At 44.7% G+C, this 25,169-nt stretch overlaps 1 protein-coding gene across 1 annotated transcript; it reads right to left on the bottom strand.

Annotated features, from left to right (window-relative positions):
* Positions 1–6,713: 6,713 nt before the first annotated feature.
* Positions 6,714–12,999, bottom strand: LOC120516955. Its single transcript, XM_039738994.1, has 3 exons — positions 12,733–12,999; positions 9,026–9,118; positions 6,714–6,938 (listed from the first exon to the last, which is right to left on the bottom strand). Exons 1-3 carry the CDS (start codon positions 12,997–12,999, stop codon positions 6,795–6,797), a joined length of 504 nt encoding a protein of 167 aa, XP_039594928.1. The 3' UTR covers positions 6,714–6,794.
* Between the last annotated feature and the right edge of the window lie 12,170 nt (positions 13,000–25,169).

The following is a 25,169-nucleotide window of genomic DNA, read 5'->3' as shown; positions in this document are numbered from 1 at the left end:
TCAAACTTAGCCACAGTAGACTGGAGTGGCGTGAATGCCCTATGAAGAACACATCCTCTTGGGCTGAAAAGAGAGCTGTGCAGGGGGGCAGCCGGGTGGGCTTAGAGATACAGCTGTCGGCATCAGTCTGTCGCCCACTGCTTGAAGCGCCGCAAACACACACAGACAAAGGCCTCAGTCGACCAGGCTGATCAGGGACAGCAAGTGAGCAGCAGGCACCTCAGCGGGCATAAAGAAACACAGCGTGAGTCATTCTGTTTACTGGCAACACAACACCCCTGGAGGGGGGATTCTCACACACGGCTATTTATACCAGCTAATCACTCACTGGTGTCTACTTTCTAAATACCACCCGGATGGGAATGGGATGGGCAGGCAGGCTGAGAATTTTTGGGGGGATATCAAATTGAAGGCCACTAAGAGCAGAGAGGCTGAGATGAAAGGCCATGTTGTGCTGTCACATTCGGGGCACGAAACATGACAAAGGTAAGGGGGGCTTCAACAGCCCACAGTAACTCAGCAGGTTTCATAGAATTTACTACTACCTATTCAGATAGATAGTGTCAGAGGTGGCTGGGGTGGCAACCCGGCTGGGACACCCAGGAGGACCAGAGGAGGGCTTGCACCTTCCTCGGACCATCTGGGGGTGACCGCCCTGGTTACTTTGGGGGCCACAGGTACAGAGCTTTGAAGCTCCACCCTGTGTGGGCCCGTGGTCACCAACAGGGGGTGCCCCCATACCTTTGGAGCCCTGGACCTCAGCACTTCCGCCACATCAGGAAGTGCTGGGGGGAAGAGGAGCAGGGACACCCGGAGTGCTTCCGGGAATACAGCTGGCACTTCCGCCACACTGGGGCGTGTCAGCGGGAGATTGCCGGGAAGCACCTGGAGCACATCGGGGTGTGGATAAAAGGGGCCGCCTCCCTTCATTCGGGGCGAGAGTCGGGAGTGGAGTGGACTGAGCTAGCTGGAGGAGGCAAGGAGGCGGCGTGAAGAAAGTAAGGCATTGTGTGGCCAGGACTTTGGGGACTTGAGGGGTTTGTGGTGCACTTGTGACTGCGTAAATAAACGTGTGGTGGGAAAAATGAACGTGTCTGCCTGTCTGTGTCCGGGCCAGCCTCCACAATAGATAGATAGATAGATAGATAGATAGATAGATAGATAGATAGATAGATGTGAAAGGCACTATATAATAGATAGATAGATAGATGTAAAAGGCGCTATATAATAGATAGATAGATGTGAAAGGCACTATATAATAGATAGATAGATAGATAGATAGATAGATAGATAGATGTAAAAGGCGCTATATAATAGATAGATAGATAGATAGATAGATGTAAAAGGTGCTATATAATAGATAGATAGATAGATAGATGTGAAAGGCACTATATAATAGATAGATAGATAGATAGATAGATAGATAGATAGATAGATAGATAGATATATAAGGCGCTATATAATAGATAGATAGATAGATAGATAGATAGAGTGTGCCATTGAGCCCCTAAACCCCAACACACAACTAACTACGCAGCACAGTCCTGTGTTCAAACAGATGTACCTTCAGTGTTAATATTTATAATGGGCCATCTGTTGAAATGACAAATGTAATGCATTTTATTACTAGAAATGTTTGTGATATGCCATATGTTGGAATGGCAAATGCAATACATATGTCCATGTTATATGCTATTTGGGTATGGTATTCGTAAAAGCAGCGTTAATGTTTGCGATGCACCATCTGTTGGAATGACAGAGACATAGCAACCAGATGCCCACAGAGATACACAGACACTTGTTGTTTAATCAACATATGTATTTATATTATATATATTTATATATTTATTTTACACACTGCATGATGTCCGTTATCAAATGATTTACTGTTCCAGGTAGACCCCGAGAGACTTTATTTAAAGCTCTTGTTTCAGCCCAATGGTACAAGTGATGGACGACTGGACATTGCACTTTGGGCAGCACTGGTTTTATTTAGATCTGAAGAGGTCTGCCAGTTTCTTCAGCGTCCTGACCTGCCACTCGCCTTCATCCGCTGCTCCTCTACTTTGCTCAGGTCTTCTGTAGCCCCACATATTCCCTCATCCCCATCCCAGCGTCTGTGCATAAGTGACGCCAGCTTTGCCTCTTTCCGCTCACTCGAAGTCAGAGACCACCTGTCTGCCACACTTTGCCCTGGCTCTGTGAGCCAGTGCTGGGTCTGGCTGGTGGGCTTTAGCAGTGGGCAGACACGTTTGAAGAGCTTCCTTAAGTGCTCTGTCTGCGGGCCCCCACTTCTACACTTTAGGTAGCGGCTTTTTGGTTGGCTTCTACTGGAGTCGTCAGCCACCTGAGGAACATGTCCCCCCTCAAGGTCCAGAGCCAGGGGCTACACTTTGTATTCATTTCCGTCTCTTTTACTTTTATTTATATTTGTGCCTTTATGAAGTAAAAAAATAAAAATGCTTTCAACTTAAAAACCATTAAGTCCCTTAAAGAACCCAAAAGCTACACCATGCATCCATTTTCTACCTTAAGTCTAAAGTGGCTGTGCCCTGCAATAGCCTGGCATAGTAGCCTGTCATGCCCATTCCTTGTGTAGGACTAAGCAGACTCCACAATGGATGGACGGTTGTGTGATTTTCTAGCCAGAGTAACAGCCAGTCCCAACCAATGAGAGCCAAGGACACAATGCCAGTCCATTGCAGGGAAGTGTGCCATTGTTCATTCATTCACTTTCTTAATCTGCATATTCTACTTGAGTCTTTGGTGGCAAGTCGAACACAAGAAGAATTCTTTTAAGTGAAACATTTCACTAAGAAGGAATGTGTTTGGGTGTTCATTTATGTGCCTGCGCGTGAAGTGAGAGCAAGTATGACAGTCTAGCATTCAGCCCTGGACAGGACCAACTGTGCACCCGGTGCTTTTAGGGTTGGCACCAGCCATTATGGCCAATGTGACTAGCGATACAATGCCAAGTGTAAAAGAAAGGATTATATAGAGTGTAATGATGGATGGAAGGATGGATGGGATGAAATTCTGTCTGACAGCAGGTCTGTGTGAAAGGTGCCCAAGTCATAATCAATTCTGACTGACCCGCCAGGGCCTGCCATGGGCACAGAGCAAGAATCCCCCTCTGCATGTCCATGGGAGCACCAACCCCTTCAAACTGCAGAGGGCACCTAACAGCAGACACTCCATGGGCAAGGATTCCTCTGAAGATGAAGGGCAGCTCAGTCATTGTGATTTAAAGACTGACGCCCCCTAATGACCAGGCGGCAGAGGTGCCCTACTGCCAATTACAGTGGGCTCTAAGGATTGGCACTCTCCTCTGTGACCATGGAATACTGTAGGGTGTCCCTGAACCCTTGAGTGATTGTAGGGAAGACCCTGGAAGTGAACTTGAGGGGTATGTCCTGCTGGTATGGAGATGGACAGGGCAGAGATGTGAAGATGGAGAACGTCACACATCCATTTGGATGTTCTGTGTGGTGAGCTGGCAGGGAGTCACACATCACCAAGTTGGTGTTAGCCAGGCCAGGACAAGGCAGGTCTGAGAAGATCAAGTTATCATGATATGATGAGATTTGTAAATCATGAGACGTCTGACCTCACAGTGACTGTCAGGGGGGCAGAATGGTAACGTGCCAACTATGACAAGTTGAGCACTGGTGTAAAGTGTTTTTAGCAGATTAATAAGGGCATGGAATCGGTCCTTCTAACGAGAATACTCATACGTATAAATTGGTCTTTCACTTGGATAGCATTTTATCTTCTCCTCGCCCTCATCTGATGACATTGTCATCATGATGGTCTCACTCCTGTCCCTTTACTCTCTCAGCCTCCATGTCGATATACATGTCTGCTGAGCAGAACTGGCTTAACTACGCCAACCACACAATTAGGGCGATTCGTGGAAACGATTCCTTCTTTTTGAACGGCTCCCCAGTGAGTCCTACAAATCGATTCTCGAGCACAGACAGACCGATTCAGGGGGGCTCAGAGACACCCCCGTAAGCATAGGCATCATGTCGTCAGCGTCTTTGGTGTCACAGGTCCAGTAGCTGATTAAAGTCCCGCCCTTCTCATTCATTATTCTCAATGATTCTCTTGTGTTTGAAGTGAATCTTTACCGGCGAATGAGAACTCAGCCACTGAGCCTCATCATAAAAGTACAATACAGCAACAGCACTTTTATGTTAGAAAGTATCATTTGACGTTCAATGGAAAGGATTATGTCCCTTTATATGTTCAATAAATAACACAAAATTAAACTTTATAATATTATTATTCTGATTTCTAACTTTCCACTTTAATGCAGCTGCCATGTCCCATTCACTAATTCTTTTGAGTTTGGATTTAATCATTACCCGAGAACGAGTTGCACAATTCTTGTTTATTTGAATCATGGACAGAATCAGCACAATTCTTGTTTATTTGCTTTGTGAGTTGAATTATTACCCGAAAACGAGGCACACAGATCTTGTTCATTTGATTTGTGGAAGGAACCAGTACCTGAGAATTAGGAGCAGGAGCCTTGATCACTTGATTCACAAGCTAATTCATTACTCAAGAACAAGTCACACAATTCTTGTTCATTTGATTTGAGAATGGAATCAGTACCTGAGAATTAGGAGCAGGATTCTCGTTTATTTCCTTTGCGAGTTGAATCATGATCCGAGAACGAGTCATAAAATTCTTGTTAATTTGATTTGTGGAAGGAAGCAGTACTTGAGAAGTAGGAGCAGAAGCCCTAATCACTTGATTCACAAGCTGAATCATTACCCGAGAACGAGCCACACAACCTCATTTGATTTGTGAGTGGAATTACTACCTGAGAGTAGTTCTCATTTATTTGCTTTGCGAGTTGAATCTTTACCCATGAGCAAGTCACACAATCTTCATTCATTTGATTTGTAAGCTGAATCATTACCCGAGAACAAGTCACACAATTCTTGTTCATTTGAATCGTGGACAGAACCAGTACCTGAGAATTAGGAGCAGAACTCCTGATCACTTGATTCACATGCTGAATCATTACCCGAGAATGAGTCAGAAAATCTTTCTTAATTTCATTCACAAGCTGAATCATTACCCGAGAACAAGCCACACAACCTTCATTCATTTGATATGTGAGCGGAACCAGTACCTGAGAATTAGGAGCAGAACCCTTGATCACTTGATTCACCAGCTGAATCATTGCCCGAGAATGATTTGCAAACGGAATGAGTACTTGAAAATTAGGAGCACGGTTCTCGTTTATTTCCTTTGTGAGCTGAATTATTACCTGAAAATGAGCACACAATCTTCATTCATTTGATTTGTAAGCTGAATCATTACCCGAGAACAAGTCACACAATTCTTGTTCATTTGAATCGTGGACAGAACCAGTACCTGAGAATTAGGAGCAGAACCCTTGATCACTTGATTCACATGCTGAATCATTACCCGAGAATGAGTTGCACAATTCTCATTCATTTGATTTACAAATGGAATGAGTACCTAAGAATTAGGAGCACAATTCTTGTTTATTTGCTTTGTGACTTGAATCATTACCTGAAAACAAGGCACACAATCTTCATTCATTTGATTTGAATCATTACCCGAGAACTCCACCCCACTCATGAATACTGAAGAGTTACCATAAAGTGGCAAAATACTTCAAATATTCATGAGTTCTGTTGCACAATGATTTGTTTTATCCACAAGATGGCAGCAGAGTGCTGCCCCAAGTGTTATTCAGGGTTAACACAACATGTCAGGCCTCCTGAGAGACACTCGGGGTTAACAATCTTTACACAGAATTGCAAGCCCAAGAGACACTATGGATTAAACTAAGGAGGTTAACTAAACTAACACCTTTTTGGGAACATGGGAGGGCACTCCGCTGGGACACAGGAGGACTTGTAGACACCACACCGAAAAAAGCTGCTTTACCGGCAAATGAGAACTCAGCCACTGATGGCTCATCATAAAAGTACAATACAGCAACAGCACTTTTGTGTTAGAAAGCATTCTTTGATTTGTAACATCTGTAATTGAACTCATTGTAAAGAGAAAAGAAAAACATAACGTTCAATGGATATGATTATGTCACTTCATACTGTACGTTCAACAAATAACACAACATTAAACCTTATAATATCATTATTCAGATTTCTAACTTTCCACTTTAATGCAGCTGGCATGTGCCATCCACTGATTCTTTTGAGTTTGGATGTAATCATTACCCGAGAGCGAGCCACGCAATTCTCATTTATGCGATTTGCGAACGAAACCAGTACCTGAGAATTAGGAGAATGATTCTTGTTTATTTGCTTTGCGAGTTGATTCATTACCCGAAAACGAGGCACACAATCTTCATTAATTTGAACTGCAAGCCCAAGAGATGCTACGGATTATACTAAGGAGGTTACCTAAACCGACACCTCTTTAGAAACTTGGGAAGGCACCCCTCTGTGACACAGGAGGACATGCAAACACCACACTGAAAAAAGCTGCTGAGCCCAAGACGATGCAGCAACAACACGACAGTGCTGCCCTCTGGTGCCACGCCAGGTGATTTATAAGACTTTTCTAAGGAAGGCACACTCGCTTACTTACTAGTGAAATGTTTTATTGACACAATCCAGCTGGCACACATCATTGTGACCACTGTAACTCCTGCAGATGTTTGGGCTCGTTTCCCTCCCACATGTATGTCCTGGTAAGGCGTATTTAATTTTTCACGACATATTTACACCAATGTGCCCCATCAAAGTCCGTCTCACTCCGGGCCGGAGGTCCTTGAAGGAGGGCTAGAAGGCATGATTGAAGTAGTTTGGGCCATCCGGAGAGTCTGCACCATCAAGATCATCGAGTTCATCCTCGTCGGGGTCCTGAGTCAGCTGCTCCACATCCTCATCCGAAGTTGAAGGGTGCGTAAGAATGATCCGAGGAATCTTGGGGAGAAATCAAGGAAGACAAAGGGGACAGAGTGTTCACTCGGGTTTTGGCTGGCAGCTACAGCACACTGCTGGGCACTGCTGGATGCTGTGAAGGAAAACTTCACTCAAAATTGATTTATTTGTAATGTTGGTTGAGAAAAGAAAAAATAAATATCTCACGGTTTCATGAAGAATGAAGATAACACTTTTTCTGGTAGAATAGGTGACCATGCTGACCAACGTTTGATAACAGGAAATAAAATCAAATTTAGCCAAGGAAACAGATCTCACATTCATCAAGTGGCATAACCCACAGGTCAAGTCATCCAGTCACATGCTCATAACATGAGTTTTTATGAACATACTGTTAACCTGGCTGTGCTACCCATCTAAGACAGTTGATGTCTAAATAATCAACGCAGATCTCAGCGGTAAACACTTGCAGTGTACCATCTTTTGAAAAATATTTTGTGATGCATGTATTAATAAAATGTATTGCATTTGTCATTCCAACTTACGGCGCATCACAAGAATTTGTAGAAATAAAATGCATTACTACAAATGTTTGTGATACACCATCTGTTGGAATGGCATATGCAATGCATTTTACTTCTTCAAATGTTTGTGATCTGCCATCCGTTGGAATGATAAATGCAATGCTTAGGTCTCTGTTATATGCCATTCGGTATGGGATTTGTAAAAGCTGTGCCAATGTTTGTGATGCGCCATCTGTTGGAATGATACATGCAATACATAAGTCTCTGCTATAAGCTGTTTGAGTTCAAACACAAGAAGTTTTTATTTTACAGTACCTTCAGAATTAATGTTTGTGATGTGACATCTATTGTAATGACAAATGCTATGCATTTTATTACTAGAAATTTTTGTGATGTGCCATCTATTGGAATGATAAATGCAATGCTTAGGTCTCTGTTATATACCATTTGTTATGGGATTCATAAAAACTGTGCCGATGTTTGTGATGCGTGGTCTGTTGGAATGGTAAATGCAATGCGTAGGTCTCTGTTAAATGCTATTTGAGCTCAAACACAAGATTTGTTTTTTTTATTTTACAGTACCTTCAGTTTTAATGTTTGTGATTCGGCATCTGTTGGCATGCTAAGTGCAATGCATAGGTCTCTGCTATATGCCATTTGGTATGAGATTCATAAAAGCAGTGACAATGTTTGTGATGTGTCATCATTTGGAATGACATGTGCAATGCCTTTTATTTCTGCAAATGCTTGAGGCGTACCATCTGTTGGAATGATAAATACAACGCATGGGTCTGCATTATATGCCACTTGGTACAGGATTCATGAAAGCAGTGTCATTGTTTGTAATGCACCCTTTGTTGGAATGACATATGGAATGTATTTTATTGCTATGATACTGACCAAACCGGATTATAGGACAAACTAGTTTAGGCCAGGCCAAGTCAGTTTGTCCGAAGCACAATAGGATGAATCGGTTTAGTCTAGTAAAGTGTGACTGCAGGCCAAGTTAATTTAAAATGGGACAAATTATTTTGTCTTGGGAGCTCGACATTAATTTCAGGATAATCTAGTTCGGACTAGGTTCATCTAGTCATGCTTTGGAGAAACTGCTTTGGCCAATTCTCAACTATTTTATCCTAAAATCAGGCTTGGTTGGTAAGAGCTACAAACATTTGTGGTGTGCCCTCTGTTGGAATGGCAAATGCATCACATAGGTCTCTGTCATGTGCCATTTGGTATGGGATTTGCAAAAGCAGTGGTAATGTTTTTTGATAGCCCATCTGCTGGAATGACAAATGCAATGCATGTTATTGCTACAAATGTTTGTGATGTGCCTTCTGTTGGAGCGACAAACATTAGCTACCGAACGGACACACAAGACATTGATCCTCATGTTAAGGTGGGTATCCACCTCCAGAAGACACTTTGGTGAATAAAAATGGAATATAAAAGAAAACCAAGTAGTCTGCTTAGAACATCTGAACAGTTCTGATGAGGGCAGAACAAACCTCGTCAATTCCATTCACTTCAAATTCCCTAAAGTAACACGGAGTTGAATGATTGACGTGTTTGTTTTTTTTTAATTTCTTTAACTGAAACCCTTACCGTCATCGTGCTTTTCACAACTGGAGCTGCACTGCTTGTGGTTGAAGCCTCTGGGCTGCCATCAGTTAAATTGTCTTCTGCCATCAGGGAGCCCTGAAACAGGAAGGCAAAGACAAAGTTTAGAGCGCCATCTGGTGGGCGACCACAATGCTGTGAGTTACCACGTTCTGAGGCTGGGCGCCAGACACTTGACTAGTCTCTTTCTGTGTCCGTGAGGTTCACTTTCATTCCAAATTTCCAGTTAACTTTTCTTTAAAGACAATTCAAGCCTTTTATTAATTTCTTTATCCATAAGGAGATTGTGGAAGATTGTGGGTTCGCTTCCCGGTTCCTCCCTCTGTGGATAGTGCTTTGAGTACTGAGAAAAGCGCTATATAAATGTAATGAATTATTATTATTATTAAGGACTTCAAAATGAACCCTTCTTCAACAGGAGCTCCACGGGACGTCTGTGCCCAGTGTGTTGTTTCCATTTGAGATTTGCAGGCAGCACATTTCATAAAGGTTCATCTAATCATGCTTTGGAGAAACTGCTTTGGCCTAGTCTGAACTAGTTTGTCCTAAAATCAGTTTTGGCCGGTTACAGCTACAAACATTTGTGATGTGCCATCTGTTGGAATGATAAATGCAATGCATTCCCAGGACTCTGTGATATGCCATTTGGTACGGGATTTGTAAAAGCAGTGCTAATGTTTGTGATGCACCATCTGTTGGAATGACAATGACCTGCCTATCGCAGGCACAACAGCACACTAAATAACAGCCGGCATGGGTTTATAAGAGGAAGGTCCATCAAGCCAAGCTTTTAGATTTTTTTTTTTGAACAGGCAACTACAACAGTTGACAAAAACAAAGCTTATGACAGAAATGACATTGACGTCCACAAAAACTGCGACTCGGTCGTCCCACTTCAGAGATGCCGGTGACTTACAGAACTGGACTTGCGGTTGGTTAACCGGCAGGAGACAAGGAGCACAGAGAACAGGAGAGTGAAGTGAGGTCTTCAGTGGAGTCCCTCAGGGGGTCTTGACCTCGGACCCTCGTTACTTTTTCTGATTTATATTAATGACTCCGATTCTGTTGTAATTAGTAAACTTGTGAAATTTGCAAGAATGGCAGACACTGAGGAGGCAGCAACCGCAATTCAGAGTCGGGTGAGCATCACAGCTGGGCGAACACCTGGAACACGAGAGAAAAGTGCAAAGTGCTACACGTGGGCAAAATACAAGATGGCAGACACTGAGCTACAGGGGAGCGGCCCCTGGAAGGGATTTAGGGGTTCACGTTAACACAACATTTTAATCCTTTGAGCAACATAAATGGCATTTGGAATGACATGTGCGATGCCTTTAATTTCTGCAAATGCTTGAGGTGTACCATCTGTTGGAATGATAAATGCAATGCATTGGTCTCTGTTAAATGCCATTTGAGCTCAAACACAAGATGTTTTTTTTATTTTACAGTACCTTGTGATGTGCCATCTGTTGGAATGATAAATGTATGGGTCTCTGCTATATGCCATTTGGTATGAGATTCATACTGTAAAAGTGGTGACAATGTTTGTGATGTGTCATCATTTGGAATGACATGTGCAATGACGTTTATTTCTGCAAATGCTTGAGGTGTACCATCAGCACACTAAATAACAGCCAGCATGGGTTTATAAGAGGAAGGTCCATCAAGTCAAACTCAGATTTTTTTTTTTTGAACAGACAACTACAACGGTTGACAAAAACAAAGCTTATGACAGAAATGACATTGACGTCCACAAAAACTGTGACTCGGTCGTCCCACTTCAGAGATGCCAGTGACTTACAGAACTGGACTTGCGGTTGGTTAACCGGCAGGAGACAAAGAGCACAGAGAACAGGAGAGTGAAGTGAGGTCTTCAGTGGAGTCCCTCAGGGGGTCTTGACCTCGGACCCTCGTTACTTTTTCTGATTTATATTAATGACACTAATTCTGGGGTAGTTAAGAAACTTGTGAAATTTGCAGGAATGGCAGACACTGAGGAGGCAGCAACCGCAATTCAGAAAGAGTCGGGTGAGCATCACAGCTGGGCGAACACCTGGAACATGAGAGAAAAGTGAAAAGTGCTACACGCGGGCAAAATACAAGATGGCAGACACTGAGCTACAGGGGAGCGGCCCCTGGAAGGGATTTAGGGTTCGCGTTAACACAACGTTTTCATCGTCTGAGCAACGTGCAGCAGCGATGAAAACGTTAGGGTGGAATAGAAATGGAGACACGATATTAATGCACTAGTGAGACCACATCTGGTGTTTTGGGCGCAGTTCCGGTCGCCACACTACAAGAGCGACATAACAGCTCCTGAAGCGGCTCAGAGGAGAGCAACGAGGAGTCGGACTGTGACAGAGGAGACGGCGTGGGGACCTCATCCAGGTCTTCAAAATCCTCAGAGGCGTTGATAAAGTAGATCCAGTATAGCCAGTGAGTCAGTCAGTCAGTCAGTCAGTCAGTGCCCAACCCACTATATCCTAACTACAGGGTCACGGGGGTCTGCTGGAGCCAATCCCAGCCAGCACAGGGCGCAAGGCAGGAAACAGTAGAATTCCTTTAAGTTAACGGTGAATCACATACTCGTGGACAAGACTGGAAATCAATTAAGGAGAACTTCTTAACACAAAGAGTTGTGGGAATCTGAAACAAAACTAGCAAGACATGGGGGTTGAAACCATTAAGGAGGATCTGGAGGAGACTTTGGGACATCCCAGCTCTTAGCCTGATGGACTGAATGGCCTCTCCTCACATTCAATGGGTGCCAGCGCCTGACGGGACGCCTGTACTTCGTGGAGCAGAGCGCATTCACTGCCACGTTCGCAAGATGAACCAAAAGCCCCCCTTTTTTAATTTGGCTTCTCAATCGCTACGTTGTAGTTGGAGTCCCAGGAGACGCTCAGAAGGTTCAGATTCTCCATTTCATGGCAGTGCTGAGTGTGTGTGTGTGTGTGTGTGTTAAGCGTAGGGCGTTCGAGTAGGCCGACCCATGAAGAACGTGATGGGGGGGATTGTGGACTGGTTTTGCTTGGATTCCTGCTCTGCCTTTTTGGAATATTTTTGTTATTAAAATCTTTACATTTAGAGATTCGTGGCGTTTGGTGTTAGGGGCCAGGGGTTTTCAGGGTCTCCCTTTTCTCGTGACATTTACGCCTGGCTTTTAGTGCGGCCCTCATAGCCTGCGTCTGGAGTGTTACTGTATGACTGGTGGATTTCCTTCATTCTACAAAGCGTTTTTTAAGACGTCTACGCGTCTATCTTGGGGGTCTGACCTCAAGGTCGTTTCTTGCTATCTTCATTCCATTTCTTCATGACGTCACGTTGGATTCTGGCGAGCACAACAGTTTTGTGAGTCTCGTGTCGGCTAAGGGATTTCCCAGGATTCCCCGGGAGTGTACGACACACGTGAGGTCATCGATACGACCCCTGACTAAAGGGTCACCAGTGGCGTTCCCTTCTCATCCGAGTTTGGGTCGATTTAACGTTTGCTGTACGATTTTTCTGCTTGTTTTTTTGTGATTTGGTTTCTGACTGATGGCTTGTGATTTTTACTTAGCGTCTCGGGTGTCGATCCTCACACGTATTTCTCACCCCTTTCATTAACATTTTTCTCGGACTTCAGAACATGGAGTTGGGGGTCCAGCCAGGCCAATCAAAGGGCCCTTTAACTCCTCCAGGCTGCCACTTACCGCTGTGTCTCCATTGCAGACTCCGCCCACCACCCCGTTGTCCAATTGAAACTCGGTGTGGTACTTTGACGGACAGCCCCAGCTCGCGCTTTCATCCTCCTCCGGCTCATATTCCCTCAGTCGGCCCACCGCCTCGACCTCCGGCTTAGCGGTTTGGCGATTCTCTGTGATGGTCGGCCCCCCTCTCAGGACCACAATCTTGATGGAGCTGCCGGCGTTCTTCAGGGCGTTCACCGCCTCGTAGTGAGTGACGTCTTCAAAGTTCATTCCGTTCACCTCAAAAACAAAGAACACACACCAGATGTGACTTTGTAGACATAATGGGGTCTCAGCTGTGTTCTTTATACTAATAAACTTGTGAACATGTGAAGTAAACCCAAATGATGCCCCTCCATGCCAGGTTCTGCCCTGCATTGCCAGGAACCGTAGCCATGCCAGCCAACCACAGCACTCCACTCGACCAGCTAGTTATGTTTGGAAACAGCAGAATCCCCAGTCATGGATGGAGACCCCCAAATACTCCGTTCATTTATGATCCAGGAAGCTCCATAAGCATCAAATTATGGAAGGCAATAATCCTCAGGCATGTTGGCAGCAGCAGCGGGTCTCCTCACATGCAGGGCACCTGGGCTGAGGCCTATAAATGGAGCCCACCAGAGGTGTGATAGAACCTTCTCACTTGGAGAATTGTGGCCGATGGTAATAGCAGTCATCCCCTCTTAGAATCGTCGGAAGGTGCGGGATAATCGAGGACAAACATCTGAGCAACATCATTACTGAATCAACCCACGGCGACCCACCGCAGCCCACTTCACATACCATCTGTGACTCATCACCATTAAATACAACGCTAACTCACGAGCCAATGGTGGCAACCTGAGACCCGACCCAAAGCTTAAAGCAATGGCTGACCGACCCACCTCTCTGTCCGAGCCTTCGTCCACCCCTCCTTTAGGTTTGATACAACCCCACATAATCGCTGACACGTCTCATTGGGCTGGCAGACGGAGTGACACTTTGTCCGAGGTGACTTACAAACGTTACTGGAGCCCAGGCAGGAGAAGGGACCAGCTGAGGGTCACACACTGGTGTCAGTAGTAGGATCTGAACTCACCACCTCAGGGTTTGAAGTCTAAAGCCTCAACTGCTGGGCTGCACCACCTGCCTCTTCTCAATCCATCCATCCACCCATCTATCTGCTCCCCTGGTCACCCATCAATTTGCCCATTCAGTGATTTTCCTTTTCACTCATCCATCCATCCACACATTTCTTCGTTAACCTAATTTCATGTCAGGTCTATCCATCCATCTTGTCCACACCTCCACCCATCTATTCATTCCTCTACTTCTCCATTCACCCAACCATCTCTTCCTAAATCCACTCACGCACCCCCAGTCTATCCATCCACCATCCATTTACCCGTCTATATGTTCACGTCTGATTAGATTTGAGTGATACGATTGGTTGTGTTTCATTTTGTTTTGCTCAGATGGAGTGCAGGCAGGAGAAGGGACCTGCTGAGGGTCACACACTGGTGTCAGTAGTGGGATCTGAACTCACTGCATTGCCTGCCACCTTCTCATCCATCCATCCAAGGACCCTCTGAAGAGACCCACGTGAAGGGGTCCAGTCTTAAACTCAGGTCTCACAAACAGGGGGCACCAGGACTCTAAAGACTTGGACCTTCATCCTTTTATAGAGATATCAGGAGCGCCACACACTCCTTTCCAGCGACCTCATGACCCCCCACGCTCTCCCAGCCCATCTACTGACTTCATAGGAGGACATGAATGTCACTGCTGTGGTAAGTAAGCCTCTCAATGACGCGGTCGACTCTCTCCGCTGACGTCTGGTCTTCAATCTTTCAACTTCTCCGCTCTTTTCTTTTGCTCCCCCCGCAGGTTAACTTCCAAATCCTGGTCATCATTAACCCTTGGATATTCCATCACCACCATAATCTGTTCATCCATCTAGCGGCTTGTCCACCACCCCCCTCCCAACCATCCATTTTCCTGTTTGGTGTCATCATTTATGCCAGCTGGAAAGAGCAGTACAAGACAAAGCTGGAGAATTCCTAATGCCAAGCCTTGAAAAGACCACCAAACACACAAAAAGAGGATGCGGCTCAATGCAGGCTATCCAGCACTTGGCATCAAGTGACGGTCCATCAGCTGCCTGGCCATTCACAGCACACACACGAGGTGACACAATCGTCCAGAAGAACCTTTCAAACAAATTGTGGCACAAATCTGACAAAGTGAGGAGGGCATGGAACCAAACAGAAGAAAAATAAAAAAATATATGAAGCGTTTAAAGAAATCTGAACTCGCCAACCTCTAACACTTGGTCGCCAACTTGGACGCCCGCCACGTCTGCCGCTCCTCTCCTTGAAATGCGAGAGATGAAAACTCCCTGTGAGAAAGAAGAAGCCGTCAGACGGGGAGCCTCCTGAGAATGTGGAGAGCGGAGTGAGGGAGATGGAATGGCACCCGGGCAGCAGGGTCACCCACTTGGCACGACATGGCTGGCCTCAGCTGATGGCCTCTCGAGGTTTCCCCGTTAGGCCGTCGTCTCCTCGAGGGGCCTGAGAGGACCTGGTGGGGCAGCGATGTCGCTGTGTTTACCTCTTTGTTCTCCTTGTACGGTGGGGACCCCTTCCCTCCGGCGATGCTGACGCCAAGGCTCCCATTCAGAGTCGACACTCGGATGTGCAGCTGTAAAGCACAAGATGGCATCGAGTGAACGTGGGATCAGCGAGGGGCATTGCCATTCACTTCGCCGATTCAGTTCTTCTCAACTACGCATTTAAGTGAATCGATTCACCCAACGGAAAAACAAAACGATTTATTTAATTAAAATGTTTATTACATTAATGATAAATATGCTGGCAAATCGTATTGTATGACATGAATCACTTTGTAAAGTGTGCGGTAAATATGGTCAAAAATCAGAAGTCAACGAGAATTGTGCAATTGCTTCTCAGGTAACAATTCCGTGATTCACTTCTCAGATCAAATGAACGAGAATCATGCATCAGGCACGGCTAGAACTTTCACACATGCGCACTGTAATCGTACTGCACGTCACACTTTACAGCGCCAGCCAATCAGCTTCTCCCACACATTAATAATTTCTTTCGTATACACGCATGTGTGATGCCACTAGCTGATCGGCACTCCAGCCAGATTTGCGGATGCACAACTCACAATATTTTCATTAGCTGACCATAGTGAGAATTTTATGAAAACACTTTGTACTTCTTGGTAGGTTCATTATGCGTTGTGTCTTCACTGCTGGATTAAGCGCATTCAGCTTCTCGCGGTGTAGCGCAGATCAGGCAGTAACAGTGACAGCCACCCAAGGTATATAAATAAATAAACAGATTATTGTTATGAGACACTCAAAAAAACTTCAGTTCTTCCGTCCCCTTTGACCTCAAGGCATTTCATTGAGTTCTGCAAAATTCTCGAACCTTTCCACAATTGTACAAAATGCAAGGCAAAGCAAATTTGGCGGAATTCCCTCCTCAGTAATCGTTACCCGAGAATGAGGCACACGACTCTCAGTCATTCAGTTCCTAACATCTCATTTGATTTGAGTGTTTGAACTTTGTTGGCACTCATTGTGCATTTCAACAGAATACGGTCATGTGACACACATTATCAGCATGTTTAATATTTATATATTTATATTAATTATGAAAAAATTATTTGATTATGATGATTTGATAATTATCTGAATTATTTTATTATTATTATTTGATATAATTATGAATTATTTAATTATCACTTGGATATTATATGAATTATTTATTATCACTTGATTATTATTTGATATAATTATGAATTATTTGATTATTATGATTTGATTATTATCTGAATTATTTGATATAATTAGGAATTAATTATTTGATTATTATTTGATTATTATCTGAATGAATTAATTATTTGATTATTATCTGAATTAATTATTTGATATAATTATGAATTATTTGATTATTATGATTTGATTATTATCTGAATGAATTATTTGACTATTATTATGATTTATTATCTGAATGAATTATTTGATATAATTATGAATTATTTGATTATTATCTGAATGAATTATTTGATTTTATATTTGTGATGCGATTCATGCACAGTATTTTTCCCCTAATAACCTAATTAACTCAATCGATTCACTTTGAGTATTTCAGATAACATCAAACCAGTAAAGTGGATCGGATTGCCCCTCACAGGTACCCGCGTGTTCGAGTCTTTTCAATTTGGCCAGACTCCTTCAAACGTGAAGCAGACAGCAATGGCGCACACTAAGGGGTGTCCTCTCACCTTCAGTGGTGCTCTTCCAGGGCTCCTCTCGCTGGGCGTGTGGGGGATCAGGTGGGCACCCTTGAGGGACATCGCCGTCGGGGGGCCTTTTTCCTTTTCAGTCAGCACTGGGCTTGGAGGAACTCGTCTCATGGTGTCCTCTTCTGTACCAGCAGTGTTGCCCACACACTTGGCAGTGGGACCCTGAAACAGAAGCCAGTCAGTCCACATTTACTGTCCTCCTCCTGGACCTCCTACTTGGGGTCACCTCAGCAGGGCCAGCCCACCGCGGGACATTCAGGTGTGTATAATGAAAAGGAAGTGCAGGAGGAAATCCACACAAACATGGAGAGGACGTACAAACGCCACATCGAGGGGAGCCACAGAGCTGCTTGTGTTGACGGGTCACATGAAACCCTCACTAAGAATGAACTCATCAAGAAATAAAAAAAAAAATGATTTACAACAAAACTACACAGTGAAATCGATGGTGAGAATGAGACTTGCCTACATAAACAAAGCAACAAAAACAAGAACAACCAGAGGTGAATTAAAAGGAGAAGAAAAAAGAGAATCAAGAGAGCAGCTGCCACCCGTCACTCCATCTGGGCAAACCGTAAACGGCCAGCAGGACGGCACAAGGTGGTCAGAGCTGCAGCCACAAAGGCCCTCGGGCAGCCAGAACATCAATCTGGACTACAGGGAGCAGAGCGCAGTCTCAGTGCAGACACAAGGGGGCGCTCTACTGTGCTGCTTAAAGCTCAATGCCCTACACTGAGGGCACGAAGTCGACTCCATCCAGTGACCCAGTGGGTCAAAGAGCCAACCTTGAATATTCAGTCACTCCACACCTCATTCTGTGCATAGAAAGTCAACACAAGGGACCCGAGGGGTGGCACTATACTGTAGGGCAGAGTGGGGTGAGCAGACTTCATTTAAAAACACTTTGGCACCAACGGGTTATGTGATAAACTAAAAAAAAAAAAAAAAAATGAGGGAAAACAGAAAAATATGACGTCAGAGGAGGGGACATGTGACAATGTGTGACAATGACACTCAGCCACCAAGATTAAAGGTCACAAAATAAAATGATGATGTAGAGAGCAGAGGTAGATGGATATGAAAGGTGCTATAGAATAGACACAGAGGGCACAAAATAAGAGTTAGATACACAGAGAGGAAAGGCGCTATATGACAGACAGACAAACAAATAGATATATACTTTAGTATAGTCAGCAGGATAGATAGATAGATAGATAGATAGATAGATAGATAGATAGATAGATAGATAGAAATGAAAGGCACTATATGATAGATAGATAGATAGATAGATAGATAGATAGATAGATAGATAGATAGATATATAGCGCCTTTTATATCTATCTATTATATAGTGCCTTTCATATCTATCTATCTATCTAATAGACAGACAGATAAATAGGAAGGCTGCCCTGCAGCAGGCACAATGAAAGACAATAGGTGACGAAGACAATGAATTCTCTTGTACATCCACAGCATTGAGGACTTTATAAAACAGACACACAAGTCGCAGCATCAGACAGGTACACAATGTAAGGCGCTATATAAGATCCAGAGATGCTCCAGACAAGCAACAAGCCTCAGAGCCGCCCCAAAGCTCCTCTTACTTCTTCACTCTGATGCTCCATTTCTTCTGCTTCTTTCTCCGGACTGAAGCTGAGCTCGGGTGACCAGCCACTGGACAGCCCAGACTTTGATGAAAGCCCACCGTACAGGCGCTCCTTGCCCGACAGAGATGCCCAGCGAATGCCAGACATGTTCCAGCTGTGGGCCACACAGCTCATCGGGGTTTTATGGACGCTCTTACTGGACACCTGCAGTGAGAGACACAAAGGGCGCACATCTTCAAAGTGGCACACCGTTGTACCCCCAAGTGCCTGGCACTGCCCCGGGACTGCTCATTTGCCAGAGCCCATCTTACACTGACATTACTGCACACACACAGCGTGACATCGGGATGGAAAGGCGCTATATGAAATCCTTCTGTTATACAGGACCGTGGCAGGAGTTTGCTGCAGAAAACATCAAATAAGATGAAACTTCTCAGTGTGGAATCCTAACAAAGACTACAAACAAACACAATGTCAGCATACAAGAAACAAATGGAAACCAAAACCAGTAAAACAGCTGGCCGCCCAGTCCCCCCAGTTGTTATTCGACACAGTTGAGTTTCAGTGGACAGTGCGGTGTGGAGGCTATGAAATAAACCAGCAGGATGCCCAAGTCCTCGTCACAAGCCGCCAGTTAAAGCCCTGGCACCGTGGAGTGTGTGGTCACCCAATTACAAAATGCACACAAAACCCCCCCAAGCAGGGTCCTGAACCGCGAGTGGGACACGCCTGCCGTGATGAACTCACTTGCATTCCACTGCAGGTTTGGCCATTTTGTTTCTGGAAACTCCTAGTGGTGGTCCTACATTTCTCAGGGCCCTGAAGCTTGAACGGTTATGGGGGTCCCTTCAGGGTCCGGGTGATCCTCTTCAATGAGTTGTTTCCACAAAAAAAAAATGTAACCGCTAATCGTAGGGGGGTGGGATTCAGAAAAGGACGTGTAACGAGAGACGTCATCAACGACGTGAGACGAGGAGAGAACATCAGAAGGACGTCTAAGGTGTTGCAAAGGCCTTCGACTGTGTGGATCACAACAGATTACGGACAACTTTACAAAGAATGGAAATCCCAGAAGATCGAAACGTGAACCAAGGGGCAGCCGTTCAGACACAAGGAGGGGATATGAAATGGCTTAAAGTCACAGATAAAGGGTGGGCACCAAGGTCTGTATTCTCCCGCCGCACCTACAGAATTCAGTTTGTGTGCTGAGCAAATCATCCGAGAAGCCGGACTACATGAAGAAGAGCGTGGCGTCAGGACTGGAGATGCAGATGATCCAAACAAAGAGAACTTGAAGGATCATCTGAAGAAGATCAAAGACCACAGTCTGCACACATCCGAGCATAAAGACGAAGAAAATCCTCACATGTGGATCAGCATGCAGCATGGCGGTAAGACGGAGAAGAGACTGAAGCTGCGAACGATTTCATTCAACGATCGACGTCCCACCACATGGAAATGGCAGTCGGGAAATCAGACGACGGGGAAAGTCTGCCGTGAACGCGGCTCTCCGAAGTGCTAAAAAGCAAAGAGGCGTCTCTAAGGACTCCAGTGATGGCGTTCTCGTGTGGGTGCCAAAGCTGGACGCCGAATAGGGAACGTCGACAGAGAATTTGCGCTTTTGAGTGACGGAGCGGGCAGAGAATGTCGAACGTATCAAAGGGGCAACACGGGATCAACCAGGTTTGAGGCCGCTGTGTACAAATGACCTGAAACAAGTGCGTTAGAGATGGCGGAGAATAAAAATGAGTCGCAGATGAATTAGTTAATAAAGTTCGAGAACACGGGTTTGAGATGCTCATGTGATGAACTGATTAATTACAGTTGTGCTTGAAAGTTTGTGAACCCTTCAGAATCTCTATATATAATTCACTAAGGCAAGACAACCATGGAAAGCACGCCGGAAGGGGCATGGATTCACTAAGCCGCCGACAAGTGAGACACCTATGGCGCACGCAGGAAGGAGCCACGCCCACCAACTCCAAGACCATTGGATACGACGACAACTCACAGAGCCACGCCCACCAACTCGGACGCGACGACACAGAAAAACCGGCGTCATTTATATTTATCTGTCGTAGAGGTCACGTGCAGCTCCGACCCACGTTGACTGTTAATGGAGGCATGTTTCTCGCGGAGGTGAATCGCCATATGCGGCGTGTAAAACTGTTTGTGAGGGGTATCCCATAGGATCCTTAAAACGTTCCTTTACAACTGAGGTTAAAACACAATGAAGTGAGCAGTCTTTAAAAAAACGAGTTTTCGGTTACGACGCACGACCGCGTGCACCATAACAAACTGTTTTACACGCTACATACAGCAATTCGCATCCACGACAAACATGCGTCTTCTTAGATGCTCCTGCACTTTGTACACAGCGCCCTCCCACCGTGGTTGGGTGTCTTGGTGGATTACACGTATATATAGAAAAGCTGCCAAAACCGCACAGAGCAATGAAAAGTCTACGTGAGTCACAGGTGCATCTGGACTGTGTAAAGATGACGACTCGAGTGACGAGGTGGAGGTGGGCACATGAGCGGGCAGAGCATACTGGACGAGAAATCAGCAGGCTAGCATGACGGAGGGAGCGGAGTGGACGTCCTTCTCCTCTCCTCCCGTTCCACCCTGAGCGCCGCACGGACGATTGTGTGTTGGTTCGTTCCGTGCATTGTTACAATGTTGCTTTTCTTGCTGATTTATTACATTACCGATTTTTCAAATGTTAATTTTCTCCCTGTGCTTAAAAATTATTAAAAAACCGGCCCGATTATGCGGCGTGTGGTACGCCGCGGGTTGGCTAGTTTTCTATATTTCTGCGTAAATACGACCTAAAACTTCATCAGATCTTCACTCAAGTCCTAAAAGTAGATAAAGAGAAACCAGTTAAAGAAATGAGACCAAAATATTATACTTGGTCATTTATTTATTGAGGAAAATGATCAAATATTACATATTAGTGAGTGGCAAAAGTATGTGAACCTTTGCTTTCAGTGTCTGTCTGGTGTGACCCTCCTTACTAAACGTTTCCGGTAACTTCTGATCATTCCTGCACACCAGTCGTCAGGAATCTGAGCCCATTCCTCCGTACAGAACAGCTTCAACTCTGGGATGTTGGTGGGTTTCCTCACATGAACTGCTCACTTCAGGTCCTTCCACAACATTTCGATTGGATTGAGGTCAGGACTTTGACTTGGCCATTCCAGAACATTCACTTTCTTCTTCTTTAACCATTCTTTGGTAGAACGACTTGTGTGCTTAGGGTGGTTGTCTTGCTGCGTGACCCACCTTCTCTTGAGATTCAGTTCATGGTCAGATGTCCTGACATTTTCCTTTACAATTCTCTGATATCATTCAGAATTCATTGTTCCATCAATGAAGGCAAGCCGTCCTCACCCAGATGCAGTAACACAGGCCCAAACCCTGATACTCCCACCACCATGTGTCACAGATGGGATGAGGTTCTTATGCTGGAATGCAGTGTTTTCCTTTCTCCAAACATAACGCTTTTCATTTCTATTTTGGTCTCATCCGTCCACAGAACATTCTTCCAGTAGCCTTCTGGTTTGTCAACGTGATCTTCAGCAAACTGCAGACGAGCAGCAATGTTTCTTTGGAGAGCAGTGGCTTTCTCCTTGCAACCCTGCCATGCACACCATTGTTGTTGAGTGTTCTCCTGATGGTGGACTCATGAACATGAACATTAGCTGATGTGAGAGACACCTTCAGTTGGGGTCCTTTGTGACCTCGCCGACAATTACACGTGTGCCTTGCTCTTGGACTGATCTTTGGTGGTCGACCACTCCTGCGGAGGGTCACAATGGTCTTAAATTTCCTCCATTGGTACACAATCTGTCTGACTGTGGATTGGTGGAGTCCAAACTCTGTAGAGATGGTTTGGTAACCTTTTCCAGCCTGATGAGCATCAACAACTGTTTTTGTGAGGTCCTCAGAAATCTCCTTTGTTCGTGCCGTGATACACTTCTACAGACAGGTGTTGTGAAGAGCAGACTTTGATAGATCCTGTTCTTTAAATGACACAGGGTGTCCACTCACACCTGATTGGCATCCCATTGATTGAAAACACCGGACCTTCAAACTAACTGATCATCCGTGAGGTTCACATACTTTTGCCACTCACTAGTATGTAATATTCAATCATTTTCCTCAATAAATAAATGACCAAGTATAATTTTTTTGTCTCATTTGTTTAACTGGTTTCTCTTTATCTACTTTTAGGACTTGAGTGAAGATCTGATGAAGTTTTAGGTCGTATTTATGCAGAAATCTAGAAAATTCTAAAGGGTTCACAAACTCTCAAGCACGACTAAGTCCTATAAAGGGATTAAGAAGGTATTCAGACTGATATATAATAAAGCGATTAATGGATTAACTCATTAATATAATTGGATTAAGCAGGCCTGAGATTTATGTAATAAATGAGTTCACTGATTCATCAGTTAATAAAACGTGGAGACGGCGAATGTGCGATTTATGTCATAAATGAATTAACAGATGAGCCGGCTAATGAATTGGGAGCGAGTGGGCTTCTGCTGTTTAGGTCATAAATGAATTAACCGAGTTTCCTCTCGCAGTCCAAAGACATGCAGGTCAGGTGCATTGGCGATCCTAAATTGTTCCTAGTGTGTGCCCTGCGGTGGGCTGGCACCCTGCCCGGGGTTTGTTTCCTGCCTTGTGCCCTGTGTTGTCTGGGATTGGCCTCAGCAGACCCCCCGTGACCCTGTTGTTAGGATATAGCGGGTTGGATGATCGATGGATGGATGGATGAACCGACGAACTCGCTCATAAAATTGAATTCCAAGGGTTTCAGAGTCGGATTAATGAGGTTTGAGACTGCGAAGTAAGAAATGAACAGACGCCTTGGGTCGTACAGTTGGACCACACGGGAGTGGGACTTGCATTATCAGTTAGTAATTAGGTAACATAATTGGACTAAACAGGCTTGAGATTTATAGAATAAAGTCATTCATCGCTCATTTCATTCAGAAGACTGGATCAAGCAGGTTTAAGACTGATGTGGGGTTCATTAATTAAGGAATAAATTAGTAAAATTGGCTTAAAAAGGTTTGCGATTGCCATGCAGCCAGTTAGTTCTTGGATTAATTAGCTAATGAATTGGCTCAGCTGGGACTCTGACAGTTCTGTAGTGAATTGAATTCCGCAGGCTGCTCAGTTGCCGGGCCTGCACAGACGCATCACACGAAGCTGCAGGCCGACATTTTGAAGTCCATTTTGATGACGTTAGCCACGTTTAGTGGTCGCTGGCTCGGTCTTCACAAGTACGTTAGAAAAGCCGACTCGTGTCTTTTCTTCTCTTAGAATTTCACGTGTTTTTGTTTGCCGTCACATGTTGGGTGGACATTCGAGTAAAACGGTCACTTTACCTTGCACACCTGACGGCTGTTAATAATCAAGCAGTTAATATAATAGTCACATCACGGGTGTCCAACTCTGGTCCTGGTGGGCCGCAGTGGCTGCAGGTTTTCATTCTAACCATCTTCTTAATTAGTGACCTGTTTTTGCTGCTAATTAACTTTGTTTTAATTGACGTGACTCCGGCAATTCCTTAATAAGGAGCCAAACAATAATGAGACACAAAACGAGACCACAATACCTGAAAATAAAGAACGGTGAAGGTCTCAGGAAAAAACAGAAACTCAACAGCTTTGGAAATGTCTGCTGTGGCAGGATGAGAGCAGCACCAAGCTGCGGGATTAAAGAACGGGTTTAATTAACAACAAGAGCGGGCTTCTCATTAAGAACCTGGTTGGAGTGAAACTGGTTGGCATTTGAAGCCCCCGTTTAGCTGGTCGTCTGTCGACTCGTTTCACGTCTCATTTCTGTTTGGCTGCCATCTAATGAAGAAAAGAATCAATTCAGAGGACTGCATCCTTAAAAACAGGGGGCTATTAAAATGAAGGGAATAAAGGAGTTCATTAGCAGTGAAAACGGATTAGGAGAAGGGTTGGAATGAAAACCTGCAGCCACTGCGGCCCTCCAGGCGCGGGGTTTGTCACCCCTGCCTTAGTTTTAATTCACGTGACTCAGACCCCTTAGTTCTTTCATTTTCCTTAACTAGCAGCCAAACAATAATGAGACACAAAACAAGCCGCCACATGGCCAGCTCACCTGCGCCCATCACACAATATGTGGAAATACAGAAAGGTGAAGGTCTCAGTAAGGTTGATCTCTGAGGTCACCAAAACATCTTGACCGTGTTCTTACAAAAAAAACAGAAAAATCAGCAGTTTTGAAAATGTCTGCCATGACAGAATGAGAGCAGCAACAAGTCGTAGAATTAATTAACAGTAAGAGTGAGTGGGCTTCTCATTAAGAACCTGCTTGGAGTCTGAAGCCCCAGTTTAGCTGGTCGTCTTTTGGCTCATTTCGTGTCTCATTTCTGTTTGGCTGCCATCTAATGAAGAAAAGAATCAATTCAGAGGTCTGCATCCTTAAAAA

The sequence above is a fragment of the Polypterus senegalus genome, chromosome 16 (genome assembly GCF_016835505.1).
Source record: "Polypterus senegalus isolate Bchr_013 chromosome 16, ASM1683550v1, whole genome shotgun sequence".
Taxonomy (NCBI): Eukaryota; Metazoa; Chordata; class Cladistia; order Polypteriformes; family Polypteridae; genus Polypterus; species Polypterus senegalus.
The sequence above is the reverse complement of the archived record's forward strand: the minus strand, read 5'-3'. Positions and strand labels throughout refer to the sequence as shown.